Here is a 15,250-nt window from a genome sequence, read left to right as displayed (position 1 = left end):
ATTTTTTAATGGCTACCCTTTTTGAATTATTCTAATAACTAGTGAAATTTTTTTAATTAATGATGTTGCTGTCTGTTGTTTAGGTGTGGTGGGTTATTGGTTGTGTATTTTCTCTTAAAGAAGTCAGGGTTCAGCCAAAACAATTGAGAAGTTTACATTAACAAAGCAAGTGTGTATTGTACTGCATATCACTTATCCTGCTTCACTACAAATGCACGATCAAAGCAAACCAAACAGAATGACCAGTGCTGGATCTATAATTGGATATAACTCCATGAGGCACTATTAATTACATTATCAGTATAGCATGAGTTATGGTTTATGACAAAATTCAGAGTCATAACATTTTCTCATACATATTCTGTTATGATTGGGGGACGATTTTAATTCTACCCTCTATTTTATAATTTTGGTTTGTAGGTGTTACAACGGTGCTCACCATGACAACCATTAACACTCATCTGAGAGAAACACTTCCGAAGATCCCGTATGTAAAAGCCATTGATGTCTACCTCATGGGTTGCTTTGTTTTTGTATTCCTTGCTCTTCTCGAGTATGCTTTTGTCAATTATGTTTTTTTTGGCCGTGGACCTCAGCAGCAGAAAAAATTGAGTGAGAAAATCAGCAAAGCTAACAATGAACGACAGCGCTATGGTGAAAAGAGGATGAGAGGACAGGTTGGTACATTTTGTTGCATTCATTTATCTGTCTTTAGAAATGGTTTGCATCATAACCATTTGCTTAATCTTTTAAAACAAAAAAACTAAAGTAAATGGAAGTATATAACTATAGCATTGTGGTGTACTTATGGATTTTTTGGATGGAAATGCTGAACACGATTATTGTGTATACATTCCTATATGTTCTTGTTAATGATTTTAGGTTAACTACTTTTAATGTCAATCTTGGCTGCTACAGCAAAATGAAATGTACACTCTACAGTTTGTCTTAGTGGCATGTAGGTCTGCTGACACTGTGAAGGCTGCCAGCCTAGCTAGATAGAATTTTGTAGATAATTCTATGTTATTGTAAATATTAATATAATCCACAAGCTTGTTTTTACAAATGTAACAAAACTAAATGTAAGAAAACTGTGTTATATGCTGAACATCAAAAATGTAACCACAGTGCACCCTGCTGGAAAAAAGCGATTAAGTAATGAATTACAACTGTGTTTGATCTCAAGCTCAGAAACAGGATGTCTGGGCTAGCAAATTCTTTCTATTGTTATTAAGACAGAGATAATTGCTAGATTTTACATGTAAAAGTGTATTTTATTGCTGTGGCTTCCTGGCCAGATGCAGCTTACTAAGAAATGTAAATTTTGAGTTTCTGTTAGCCTGGAAACTAAAGGAGAAGTGATAAAAATGATGTAATGTGAAATGACTCAGCAGTAATATGCATAACAATTTAAGACTATCTCGGAGAGAAATTTTTGAGCATTTTGGATTTTGTCTGAAGCTGACAACAACTCACTAGCACTTTGCGTTGTAAGTAATGTTATTTAGAACATAGTTTCTCTCAGAGTTAGACGGACATTTAGCCAGATTAGTCTAGCTGTTTTCTATATTTATGTCAGATTATCCTGAAATATTGTTTTAAAGTTCCTGTGATTTCTGAACTCTTGATTAGCACTGAGTTGAATTGATGTGATTTGTCTTATCTTTTATTATTTATTATTAAATATTTTTAAACCTTTAAACTATGGCTGTTTTGTGTAGAGATAATCTAAGATCTAGAGTACTTGCATGTATTTTGTGAGTCCAAGCCACTCCAATAGTCTTGCTGCTCAGTCACACTTACTGTTTGGATAACAGTAACATTACACAGTAAAATTGATCACTCTTTGGGAAGGGCCTTATAGTAGCTGATATTAGTGGATGGTGGCAGTCAGCACTACCTTATATTCTAGGCAGAAAGGGGGCATAGCTGGAGAACCTGTGCCAACCTTCCCCAGGATTGCCTGAGTGTCTGTATCTAAATCATATCTTAAAGTGTGTGTGTCAGCTACGTGTGCAGGGACACAAAGCACTGGGTGGACAGAGAGGGTGCTGGAGGTTTTACCTTGGCCATGAGGCTGGGATCTGGACCTTATAGCTGTGCCAGTGGGGAGTCTTATTGGAGATTTGGAGAGAAAGGGAGAAACCAGCCCCAGACTGACTGTGATCTCTGTGTGTTCTTAAGGGAAATTGTACTTTACTGTGTGTGTACTTGTTATCCCCCCAATGTGCCCACCCCTCACTGATGCTAGTGGTGAGTATTGAGGCTCCTTGATTACTGGGCCAGTGCAGGGGTGTCACAGACACATATAATTTACTACAGCTGTTTTGAAAGCAAAGTCTTTAGTATTTGTTTTGCTTTTATGAGGGTACAGGTTACCAATACCAGTAATTATTTCACATTGTAAGTCAAAGACCAATAGGATAAAGGTGCAGAACAGATATCTTTACAGAGAAGTATAACAGGAAGAAACAATTCCTGGAATTCAGAAAGAATCCTTTATGCTCACATAAACTGCAACCATATAAAAATCTGATTCAGAGGTAAGTTTAACTGCAGTGAGGAAGAATTCATTATCAGTTAACTGCATGTCTCAGATTCAGGTGTAACTAGTGTCAGTCCTAAACAGCACTTTTCAGTGGTAATTACCAATGGTGGACTATGCATTGCTATGACACACACAACACATTCATGCAAATGTTCAGGCATACACACACACACACACACACACACACACACACACACACACACACACACACACACACACACACACAGATATCCCCTCTACACATGCTGACACTCACTGCAGATGACAACCCCCAACTCAGTCTTATGCAAGAGCACATGCACACACACACGCGCACACAGACACACACACACACACACACACACACACACACACACACACACACACACACACACACACACACACACACACACACACACTCACACACACAGCAATCAGACACAGTTTATATCCCTGCAGACTTGCACATGTACTGCCACATATATACAAACACTCACACCCTTTCACCACTGCACCACTACTTTTGTGTGAAACGGCCCTACCTAGACTTGGCCAAGGCCTTTCAAATAATCCCCCACTCAGGCATCATTGAAAAACTCACCCAGCTTGGGGTCAGCCCATATACTCTCAGGTGGGTTGTAAACTAGCTCACTGACAGAACACATACAGTCAAAATAGGGGACTCCAGCTCCACCAGCAGACCCATTACCAGTGGCGTTCCACAGGGATCGGTGTTAGGTCCCCTATTGTTTGGAATCTTCTTCTCATAAGTACAAGCAAAAACAAAAGGTCCATGGCTGACAAAGTTTGCTGATGACTGCAGACTAGGAGCAGTCATTAAGTCCCTAAATGATGTCAGCATTTTACAAGAAGGACTTATGTAAACCAAAGATTGGTGCCAAGGTCATGGTCTTAAACTCAATGCAAAAAAATGCATTATCATCCCTTTTGGTAAAGGCAATGTCCCTGCAGATTACCTTATTAATAATAACACACAAAGCTCTTAATCAGTGGTGAGAGATTTGGGCACACAGGTTGACAGCGACCTCACTTTTGATCACCATGTCTCCATGATGGTAAGGAAGGCCTTCTACATTGCTAACTTCATAATCAAGGGTATAGTTTCCAGAACAAAAGTGGTTATAACCCCTTTGTACTCTTCCCTCATCAGGCCATTAATAGAATACAATGCTCCAATTAGTATGCACTTAAACAGGCACCTGCAGCAACTGGAGAGACCTCAAAGGTTCTTCAAAAAGAAAATTCAAGGACTTCAGCACATGTCTTACATGGACGGGCTGAAATCGCTGTCACTGTACTCTGTATCATATAGACTACTCAGAGGTGACCTGTGCCTTTTATACTGAGCAACCTATGATCTTGCCTTAATGGAAATACTGCACATTCATAAGTCAAACGGTACACAATTCATTCACTCTTAACATAGCATGTGACATCAACAATACTTGCTGGAGAGACAGATATGTCTCCCAGAGGTTGCATCTCCTCTGGAATAAACTTCCAATAGCGGTTAAACAGAGCCTTTCATTAAACCTTTTTAAGAGTAACTTGGACAATTTGATGGGAAACCACAAATTTACCCCAGGGATTTCACCTGTGTCCCTCTTGGATAGGTGCAGTCAGTGCTGATTTAGCTCTGCTTATAACATAGGCCTAGACCTAGAACCTTAAGGGAACACGGGTTGAACTTGGCTAAGCTTGTAAGGGCCTTAGGGCCGTTAGCCTAATAACCTCCTATGAACCTATGAACTTCATGGCAACATAGTCACTCCTGTTGGAAATAATGTGGGAATCTGACATTTTGGTCATGTTAATTAACAGAAATGACTGTATTAATGAATCACTTGACTTTGTAAATCTTTTCCCATGCATTTTCTAGGAGACGGTATATAGCTAGCATTAGTTACTCTCCTGGTATGCTTCAGTAGCATGTAATATGGCCATGGAGATTGCCCACATTGGTGATTCTACCAACTGTAAAATGACTACAGTAGGGCTTGTCTCTGAATCAGAAAGGATGTTTGCTTATCGCTGGCCACTTATGTTAGGACTTCCCAGTCTTGGTAGCCCTTTCTGAATACAAGGCAATTTGAATTAAATTTTAAACAGTTTGGCAACAAAATACTTTTATGGCATAGCTGTGATAGTGATGAAACGTTTATTAAGGATTAGTTGGTGAATGTTATAGGTATACCTGAGACAGGGAAGCAAGAAGCAATGCTGTTGAACTATGTAGTGTGTCATTCTTCTATGACGTGTCTTTCAACAGCTAAAGTATTTATTGTTTATCCAGAAATAAATGCAAGGTATACTTTTATCTCCATATCTAACAAGTCACAGTTGTTTTTTTTTTCATTATTGTATGTTTATTTAAACATCATTTAATAGAAATTAATTTTACAACATCTGTTCATCAATCAAAGACAGCAGTAGATACATAATGAAATTCCTTAATATTCATATGTTGCATGATATTACAAAGTTCTTCTAAATAGTACCAAAATGAATAGTTTTATATTACTGAAAAGAACCCTCTCAATCCTGAAGAAAAACAGCATGTAAGCTAAAGATTACTTGTGCACATTTACAATTTCCAAGTGTTAACTATATGTTTATTCCTTTTCTTTCCTTATTATTCAGTTCCTAAAATCAAATGATACACTGTTTTCTCCATTCTCAAAAACAAATAAACCAGTAGAAAGGAATTCATACCTTGTCATAGGAGCACATATTGAAAACCATGATTCATTGAAGAAGAGTACAGTAAAGCACATTTATTCCTCCTTCTTATGTGTAATTAAAATTAGAATTATATCCAGATCAGACATAGTTGAGATAGAAAGCAACATTGTAATACAGAAAAGGAAAATTCATTTATATTTTATACCAGATCACTTCCAAACTGATATTTTTCAACATACATTTTTATTGAACTAGTCTTACTGTTAAGGTACTCAAATCATCCATTTTAACAAGAACATCAACCTTATACTAAAGAGCAATACAGTAAACTCTCAGTTAACCGGCACCCATGGGGATTGGTAGATGCCGGATGACTGTAATTTCTGGTCGATTGAGAATTACTATTGTGTGAGAGATTGGACAGAGAATTTGCAATCTGATGCAAACTGACTGATTGAGTATGGAGCGAGTGTTGACATTTTAGCGAATTGACTTGTTTGGTTTGACTTGTACTCAGGTTGGGGAGAGAGGGAATTTATTTGTAGCTTCCTTTTTAAAACTCTAAAACTCTAAAAACATAAGGTTTCTGCAGGGGGAAAACAGAAAGTGCAACACATGAAAAACTGAAATGTTCATACTGTACTGTATTTCTTTTTTTTTTTTTTTTCTGGTTGCTTGAGAGTTCTGTTTGCTTGAGTTCTGGTTGACTGAGAGTTTATTATAAAATGCAATTCCACAAAAAAGATATATATTTCACTATTATCCACACTGCAGTTCCAGAGGTGCTGCTGAATCTTTTAATGTTTTGAAAATTTTATAAAATATCCCATTATTGATAAGAGAAAAGAAACTCATCAGGTATCTAACATCCAGCCATGCTGTGAAAGTAGGTTTGCTTTAACAATCAATGTTAGGAGTAAAGGCCCAGTCACTATCCATAGCCCACTTCACTTCCTTCCATCGCTGAATAGTCTCTTGTCTGTGTCAATCCCTCTGTGTGCTCAGACCCTGGAACAGTGTAATCTTCACTGTATTATTAACAGGAGCTGACGATAGCAAGTGCTGTAATAAAACCCATTGCTTCATTTTGAAAACACATTTCTATTGCTAAAATGGCTGTATTTCTAATGGGACCATCTGGTTGATCACTTTAGATTCTATGTAATAGTTTCCACTTCATAAGATACTGATTTGACTTAATTTGCTGCTACTTGAAGGAGTCACTTCAACTTAAACAGGACCATTAACTTCTCCAGCCCCTGTGTACATACAAGAGCATTAGTTTCTTTCCAGCATTCAACCACAAATCATTTTGATATCTCTGTAAGAAAGAAGGTTATATATCTATCAAGGCCTGAATTAATTCCTTGTTATGCTATTGGAAAGTTTTACTGCTCATTTATACATACTATAACTGAATTTGGGAAGCGAAACTTCAAACATTGTCCCTTCGGAAAGAAGATTGAAATAGCCACCACTGTTTAATACCCACTACGTAATAAACATATGAAATGCTGTGCCCATGAAACTTAAACATTAATAAATTGCACTTGCATCTTCATTTAGTCCTAAGATATGCTGTTTTCCAGTGCGGTGGTGGTGCTGCGGTAGCATTGTCGCCTCACAGTATGACGTTGTCCTGTTCTCTTCTCAGCTAGAGGGTCTTCTGTGTGGAGACATGCGTAAATGGGCATACCTTCATTGAAGGTTGCGCATCAGAGCTGGCAACTCGGCACATAAAAATCTACTGCCAATCATTAGCGGACCGGAGTTCCGCTGTGGCGACCCCTAACCGGGAAAAGCCGAAAGACACAACATATGCTGTTTTCCAGTACCAAACCATCCCATGGTGTCAGCAAGTGCCGCCATGTGACTTACTGGCTATGATTAATCACATCCCTGTGTATGTGTAGTACATCCTCAAAGTCATCCCCAATGATTCACATCAGAGCAAGGAGTTGAACTTGAAACAGAGTTTGCATTATACAATGGCATAACTTTAAAAAGCAAGATGTTTATTTAGAAAACACTGCCATTGTATCATAATAATTGCAATAATAATAATAATAATGCACTGAGGCAGGGGTCATTAATGATTCATATTTTACCTATCATATGCCAGGGGATTTACTTTGGTCATGCCAGGTGCAACCTTGTAACCAAACAGCACCTTTACCATGAGTAAAGTACAAATAACTAACTGCCTACTGTGATGTATTTCTTTATTATACAAGTATGGTAAGTTAAAAAGGTTTAATATAGGTTATATATAGGTGACTTTTCTCTGATATTGACCTAAATATACTGTAGTAGAGGCCATCACAAAACACAGGGATTACGCAACCATATCCTTGCTTGAGTATTAAATTTAGTTTTGCTGTATCCAGGCCAGACACACATGCACACACAGCTGGACATGCATGCACACACACACACGCACACACACACACACACACACACACACACACACACACACACACACACACACACACACCTGCAACCTGAACAGCTACTGTGGTGAAATCATAACACCTTACTAGTGGAAAACAAGTTAGTGAAGTGATAGGAGAAATGTTCTTCAAATAGCATCCTCCCATGAGTTTATAGTGTGTCTTTTTCATCCCTTTAAATCCAACAACTGCCCAAAAATCACAGGAAATCTTTTATCCATTCATTTCATTCTTTGTGGCTGGAGGTGGCAGGCAAGAAATCAAAGTAAAAACAAAGAGCTTCCACCGAAACAATGTACACTCCTGTTGTTGTCTGTTCAGGGAAGCAGTAAAAGAAGCCAACATCCAGACCCACCTGGGATAGGTAAAATCAAGATCATAAGGCCTGTAGAAAATGGCTTGAACTAATAAATATGGCTGTATCAGTACCCAGATTATGCATGTCATCCTGTTCCTTCTAAGTCTGCTTGAGACTGAGTCTTCTGTCTTATTTATTTAACATTTGTTTACCAGGAAAGTTCAACTTGGAACAAAGACAATTTTCACCAGAGGCCCAGGGAGAAACACTCCAGCCACATGTCTTTGTAAAGTGGGAGGAAACTGGAGCACCCGGAGGAAACCCACACAAATGGAGGGAGGACATGCAGACTCCACACAGAAGGCACTCCAGCCAAGAATTGAACTGTAGAACATCTTGCTGTGAGGCGACAACACTACCACTGCACCACTGCGCCATCCTTTACATCTTGTAAAATGGAATTTTTTTACAAGGCCAAGAAACACATTTTGTCAACTTAATATCATAAAATGTAAGCTGGAAAACAAATAATGTCCCTTTCTTTACCTATTCAAAAGTTTTTAGATTTTTTTCCTGATGCAGGAATTTTTATTTATTTACATTTTGGTCACAGGGATCACCACTGGATTAAAAAGTATGCACCCTTCTTTAAATAAATGATCTCATTGCATGTATAAAGTACAGATGCATACAGAATAGTAATAAGATTATATAAGAGCAGATGCTTTTAAATGAAAAATATAAATAGGCAAGGCTTTCTTGAATAACTTTATAAACATCCCAGGTTTGATTCATCTTGGAACACAAACTTAAGCAATAGCTAAAACCTGATTCCATATAAAAGTACAATGCCCGGCAGTTTCAGGTGTGAATTTTTCTTAAGACTTAACATTGTACGTGCAATGTATTCAATAAATTGTATTCAATAAATAAGGGAGAGTGTATTTTATATTTAATCAGTTACAAGGGAAAGTAATGTGTGCAATATCATAATGTTACTAATGCTGCTATGTTCCATGGAAAAGCAATTTTCCAAAAACAGCTAATAATTTCACAGGCTATATGCGTATCACTCTTAGGTCTTCAGCTATTAGTTGGACAGCGTCTCTGTGGAAAGATACATAAAGTCATGTAAGACAAAAAAATGATGGAGCAATAAATATGTAGAGAAAATTGATAAAAAGTGTCATTATGAACCATAAGATGGGATTTTTCTACCCAATGCTGGACCCAACAGCGTAAAACAAATGCAAAGCTCTGTCTAGCAACTTTATTAGCAAATCCTGGGCAGGCCGCAGACTAGAACCATTACAGATAATTGCGGGTATAGTTCAAACTAATAATGTTACCAGAGATTTGTTTTCTAACTAGGAATGTTAATAGAGACTACTTACATATTAGGATTCCTCTCAGGCTACCACCATTGCAGTGAATTCTTGGTATAGTACAAGCTTGTAATGTCACCAGTGATTTCTCAGTGAGGTACAGGCTAGCAACACTGCAGAAAATTAGGGGTGTAACAAACTAATAATGTTATCACGGAATCCTGGCTGGGGTAGAGGCCATCAGCATTATTGGAGATCCTTGGGTGCAGTACAGGCTAGTAAGGTCAACAGAAACCCTGGGTGAGATACAGACTAGTGTCATTACCAGGGAACTGTGGATGTATCATTTTCAGTCACTCTTCATTTCACAGCTATAACTGACCACCAAACCAAATCACTACTCACCTTATTCAACCCCTCAGGGCAAGGTTCAGCTTATTACATCACTCTTTTCTGAAACTCTCAGCTAACAACATTAACAAACCTCATACTCCTATATTTAACATGGCCGTAACTACAGATATTATCCCACCAGCTTTCAAGCGTCTACCATTATTTCCTTACTTAAAGTCCACTCACCCTCTGAACATAAAGATTACATGTCAGTTTCAAACCTTTTTCTTTAACAATATATATTTTTTTAAATCAACAAATATTTAAACACATAAACAGTAATGACCTACTCCATGATCAGTAACATGGTTTCAGAAATTCTTTGGTACTCTAATAGCCCTCCTTTCAATAATGGATACCATTTACAATAACAATAAAGATGGCCTTATTATCACAGATATATTTGTCAAAATGACTGGCGCCCTTAAAACAGTTAGTCATATCCTTATTCTCAAAAAATTACCAAAACAAAGCTTTGGGACATTACAACCCTTTGCCTCAAAAACTAATTAAAGAACAGAATTTTTCAAATCTACTGTTGTAATGTAATACCTGAAAAGGGCTTACTCAGTACTGGCAATCCACAAGGCTCGGGATTAGGACATTTTTTTCACTTTTTATTTATGACTTTACCCATTATCTGCCAAACCTCAACATAGTTAATATATGCAGATGATGCACTGTGACTTGAGTCTGCCAAAGCCCACCAGTCCGTACAATTTAAATTATAATCAAAATAGACTGATCTGTGCAACTGCCTCTACATGAAAAAAATATGCAAAAACAGAAAAAAAATGTCTTTGATGTTCTTTACTGCAAAGAAACTCTCTTCATTAGTATCATTAAAATATATGACATAAAGGAGGTATAATTTCCGATGCAACTCAGAAGAAATACCTAGGAAGCACTTTACTCAGCTTTAACATTCCTACAGTCAGTATCATTAATATGGTCAAAAAAGACAGAATAATCCACTGGGTAAACGCTCCATTGCTCACGAACAAAAGAATAATAAAATATACCAGGTATAAGAACAAAGGAGCGACCAAGGCAACAAGTTACTGAATCCTTTACCATAAAAGCGTTTTATTGTTGACAACAGAATCGTGGTAAGCGCTTTCGCATAAGAGCTTCCTCAGACCATGGAATCATACTTTAAAATAAAACACATAACCATCAACTGTCTAGAGGAAGTCAGAGCAGATTTCTAGGATATGCAATTGCCTCATATCCAGAGTCAGGAAATGCCTTCTGATTACTAAAATGGGAAGGCCTGCACAACTTCTGTGTAATATGAGAGAGCTTTGCCAGATTGTTTGATGTAGATGAAAGCTCGCTAGTTAAGAATATTGCCTTTTTAAGAGAGATTTCTACATGGTTGAATGAGTAATGAAAGATCAACATGTCTAAACGTATTTGTCAGACTACACATACCTCTTGCTCAACACACGAACCTGCATAAGAATCGAGATCTCAGGATTCAGTGTTCATGGTCATACCATCTCTCTCAAGTCCCATGTGAGACTTGGTGTACATAAACTAGGAAACAGCAAGTCATGGCATCAGCTATAGCTTGGTATGAATTTCTACTACTGAATTCATCTCACACACCTGTAATAACTGGCCTAATCAATGGCTTCAGTTGTCTTCACTACACCCGAATTCAACTGCATGGAATCAACAGTGGGAGTTTAGTGGGAAATTTAATAAGGTTTGTTTCTGACAGGAAGAGAAGCAGGTAGTGGTCAGGTGAAGAGGCTTGTTCCAGTACCAAGTCTTTTGTCACCACACACAGCTAATTTCAAGTCTAGTGACTGTTCTTTTTTATAAACACCAGTGGTAATAAGCTAAACAAACCCTTGATCCATAATATGCCAGAAGAAATTACTTACATGGGCTACTGATTCAACAATCATACCTAATGTCGAAGTTATTTGAGACAATTAAGACAACAGTGAGTTCTTGCAAAAATGTCTTCAAATCACTAAGGTGGATGATATATGAGAAGAAATATGCAGTTTTCCTCTCCCCCAAATTTTTATTTTAAAGAAATGGCATATCTGCAGGAATCATGGTCCATCCTTCAGGCTGGACCCAAGTCAGAAAGGTACTTTGTCCATGATTTGCCCCATCTAAGGTGGTGTGTAATGTCCCCATGCTGGGCCAGTTATCAAGGAGCCTGAATCCTCACTAATGACACTGGAGAGGGATGTGCACTTGAGATACAAATGGATACACTCAATATTTCCAGATACAGACCTCTATGCATCAAGCATAATTTCACTTAAGAGCACACAAGGAACACAGTCAGCCTGGGATCTCAATTTCTCTATATCTGTATCCCTCCAGGCCCCCAGTAAGACTTCCTACTGATACAGCTGTAGGGTTAGGCCCTCAGCTGAGTGTCCAAGCCAAATCCTATAGCACCCTCTCTGTGAAACCAGTACTTCATGTCCCTGCCCCAAGCAGCTGACACACACACAAACACACACACACACACACACACACACACACACACACACACACACACACACACACGCACACACACACTTTGAGATTTAATTTCCACACACACACACACACACACACACACACACACACACACACACACTCTTTGAGATTTAATTTTCACAGACACACACACACACACACACACACACACACACACACACACACATACACACACACACTCTGAGATTTAATTTTCACACACACACACACACACACACACACACACACACACACACACACACACACACACACACACACACACACTCTCTCCTGGAAAAGGTTGGCACAGGCTATCCGCTCGACCAACTTTGCCCAGATTATAAGGTAGATTCACTGCCACCAGTCAGTTACTAGAAGGCTCTTACAAGGGTATCCAATTATACTGAATGAAATTAATATTAATACAAATGGCAATGCTGACCAAACAGCAAGTCTTTCAGGAGAGGCCAGAGTTATCACCAAATATATATGTGCAAATACTCTCAAAGCTTAAATATTTTCTAAAAAGGACCTGCTACAATGAAAAGTTGAAATGTATTTAATAATAAATAATAACAAAATACTAAATATCTATTTACAGTAAGCACCAGAGTTTCAGTGACAGGAAATATTAAAAATAACACCAATGGAAAGTTTCATACAGTTATAGAAAAACAGTACTTCTAATCTCACTATATTTTGCTGATCTCACTATATTTTCCTGACGAATCTAAAAGAATTACTGTTCCCTAATTAAGTTGCTTACTACTGCAAGGCAAGATGATGTGGGCAAGGAGTCCCAGCTTTCAGATCTAAGACAGAACCCAAAATGCTCAGAGCAAATCCCTGCTAATATCTAAATATTATTTTTGGCTTACAGAATGATGTCACACACATCTGGCCATCTGACTCTGCCCCCATGCCATCATCAGCACTAGAAGCTGACAGAATCTTAGCACCCACACACTACCACACAGAGAGAGAGAGCCCTGCTCAGATCTCCTGGAAGTCACAAAACTATCAAACCATTTCATTCTTCCCACAAGAGCTACCAATTATTCTCCAGCACAGACACTGCATTTCTGGTGCTATTCAAAACTGTGGGACAACATGGCTCAATCCATAAAGTGATTTAACCTCAAGAATATCTTGCAAAGTCAAGTGGATTAAGACCAACCTCCTCACCTCCAGCATACACTGCCACAATATACACATTCAAACAGCCACAATAATGCTTGCACATCTCTTTTCCCTTTAGCAGGGTACACCACTGATTCATCTCAACACAAGCAAACCTCAGAAATACACCCTCAGTACATTTACAAAATTACAACTAGCTGTGCTGGCATACATTACAAATCCACTGCGCTATGTCTCCTGGCATGGCTCTCAGTACCTCTTATCGTCACATGCTGTATGAGGGAAAAACCTGAAGGAATGACTGGCAGTAGATGAGACAGTCTGCATGTGATCATGAATAAACTGACATAAAGGTACCAATAAGTTATGTTGCAACATAACTACTTTAAAAATGGGTCTTACTTGGCCTAGTCAGACAATAATGGAAACCAAATGCAATAAATAAATATATATATCTGTTAAATATTTCTCTCTAACTGCAAACATTTGGTTATTTACTCTGCATCATGCTCTGACTCTGATCTGCTCCTCTCCTCTCTCACATCCTACTGGTTGCAGTATTCATTTACCAGTCACCTGCTCCAGTACTCCCATGCAGTGTAACAGGAGTATGATACCTCTATACTGCCCAGCATTTTAAAACTCACCATATTTTGTGTGCACTACCAAAAAATGCTTATTTTACTATCATTTGGGATATGTATTTCAGTCACTAATGCTGTGAGTACGCTCAGGAGTCATTTCTCCCATAACTCACTCAACATCTGCCCTAACTTCATATGAGCCTGCTGCTTTCCCTGACTTTGTTTTTTTTTTACTGTGGGTGGCACAGTTTCTGTGGGGTCTTCTTCATTTAGAAGCTTCTGGAAGCATTCCTTCCATCTGCCTTTGATATTTGCAATAAATAAACACTTAAAATAGTTTAAAACTGTAAAAATTAGAAACAGTCACAAATAAAAGCCCATCTCCTTTAGCAGCAACTATATGTCAACCATGAGAAAAAAAACTGCAGCTGCAGATGTCAAAACATCAGTCTAAATGACCCCACACATTTTGGCTTTGTCAAGGGGAGGTCATGTCTGTTAAATCTGGTCAACTCCTATAAGACAGTCACCAAAGCCACGGATAAGGGGAAGATGGTGTGCACCGCCTACCTTGACCTGGCCAAAGCCTTCAATACTATTCCCCACTCAGGCATAATAGATAAACTGTCTCAACCACGCATCAATCCATATGTTACCAGATGGGTAGCAAACTGGCTCACCTAATCAAAATAGGGGAAGCCACCTCAATCAGTAGACCTGTAACGAGCGGCATACCCCAGGGATTAGTCTTGGGGCCTCTGTTATCTGGGATATACTTCTCTGAGGTGCAGGCCAAACCATTGGGCTTTGACTGACCAAGTTTGCAGATGACTGCAGGCCGGGCACGGTCATCAATTCCCCAAGTGAAGTGGACGTCCACCAAGAGGGTATCACCCAAACAGATGACTAGTGCCAGAAACATGGCCTCAAGATGAATACCAAAAAATGCATCATCATTCCCTTTGGGGAGAGTGACATTCCCACATATTATCACATTAATAACAGCATCCTAAGCACACAATCAGTTGTGAGGGATTTGGACAGTCAGGTTGATAGTGACCTGACTTTTGACCACCATGTTGCTTCCATTGTACCGAAAGCTTTCTACATGGCCAACCTCATAAGTTTTCTACATGGCCAACCTCATCCAGGGACAAAGAGGTCATGATATCCTTGTGTTCTTCCCTTATAAAGCCAGTTATTGAGTATAATGCCCCCTTCGGCATGTACCTCACAAAGCACATGCAGCAGCTGGAGAGACCACAGAGGTTCCTCTCCAGAAGAAACCAGGGCCTCAAATATTTACCCTACACAGATAGGCTATCATCCCTGTCTCTCTA

General features: G+C 38.6%; 1 protein-coding gene across 1 annotated transcript in view; it reads left to right on the top strand.

Moving 5' to 3' along the window:
• LOC122790044 (gamma-aminobutyric acid receptor subunit beta-4) overlaps positions 1–15,250 on the top strand; it is a 1,529,477-nt gene that overhangs the window by 1,478,927 nt on the left and 35,300 nt on the right. Inside the window, exon 8 of the mRNA XM_044057608.1 lies at positions 421–677. Coding sequence (XP_043913543.1) covers positions 421–677 — 257 coding nt within the window. The remainder of the gene's footprint in view (positions 1–420; positions 678–15,250) is intronic.

The sequence above is a fragment of the Protopterus annectens genome, chromosome 15.part0 (assembly GCF_019279795.1).
Source record: "Protopterus annectens isolate FY-2018-M chromosome 15.part0, PAN1.0, whole genome shotgun sequence".
NCBI lineage: Eukaryota > Metazoa > Chordata > Ceratodontiformes > Protopteridae > Protopterus > Protopterus annectens.
The sequence above is the reverse complement of the archived record's forward strand: the minus strand, read 5'-3'. Positions and strand labels throughout refer to the sequence as shown.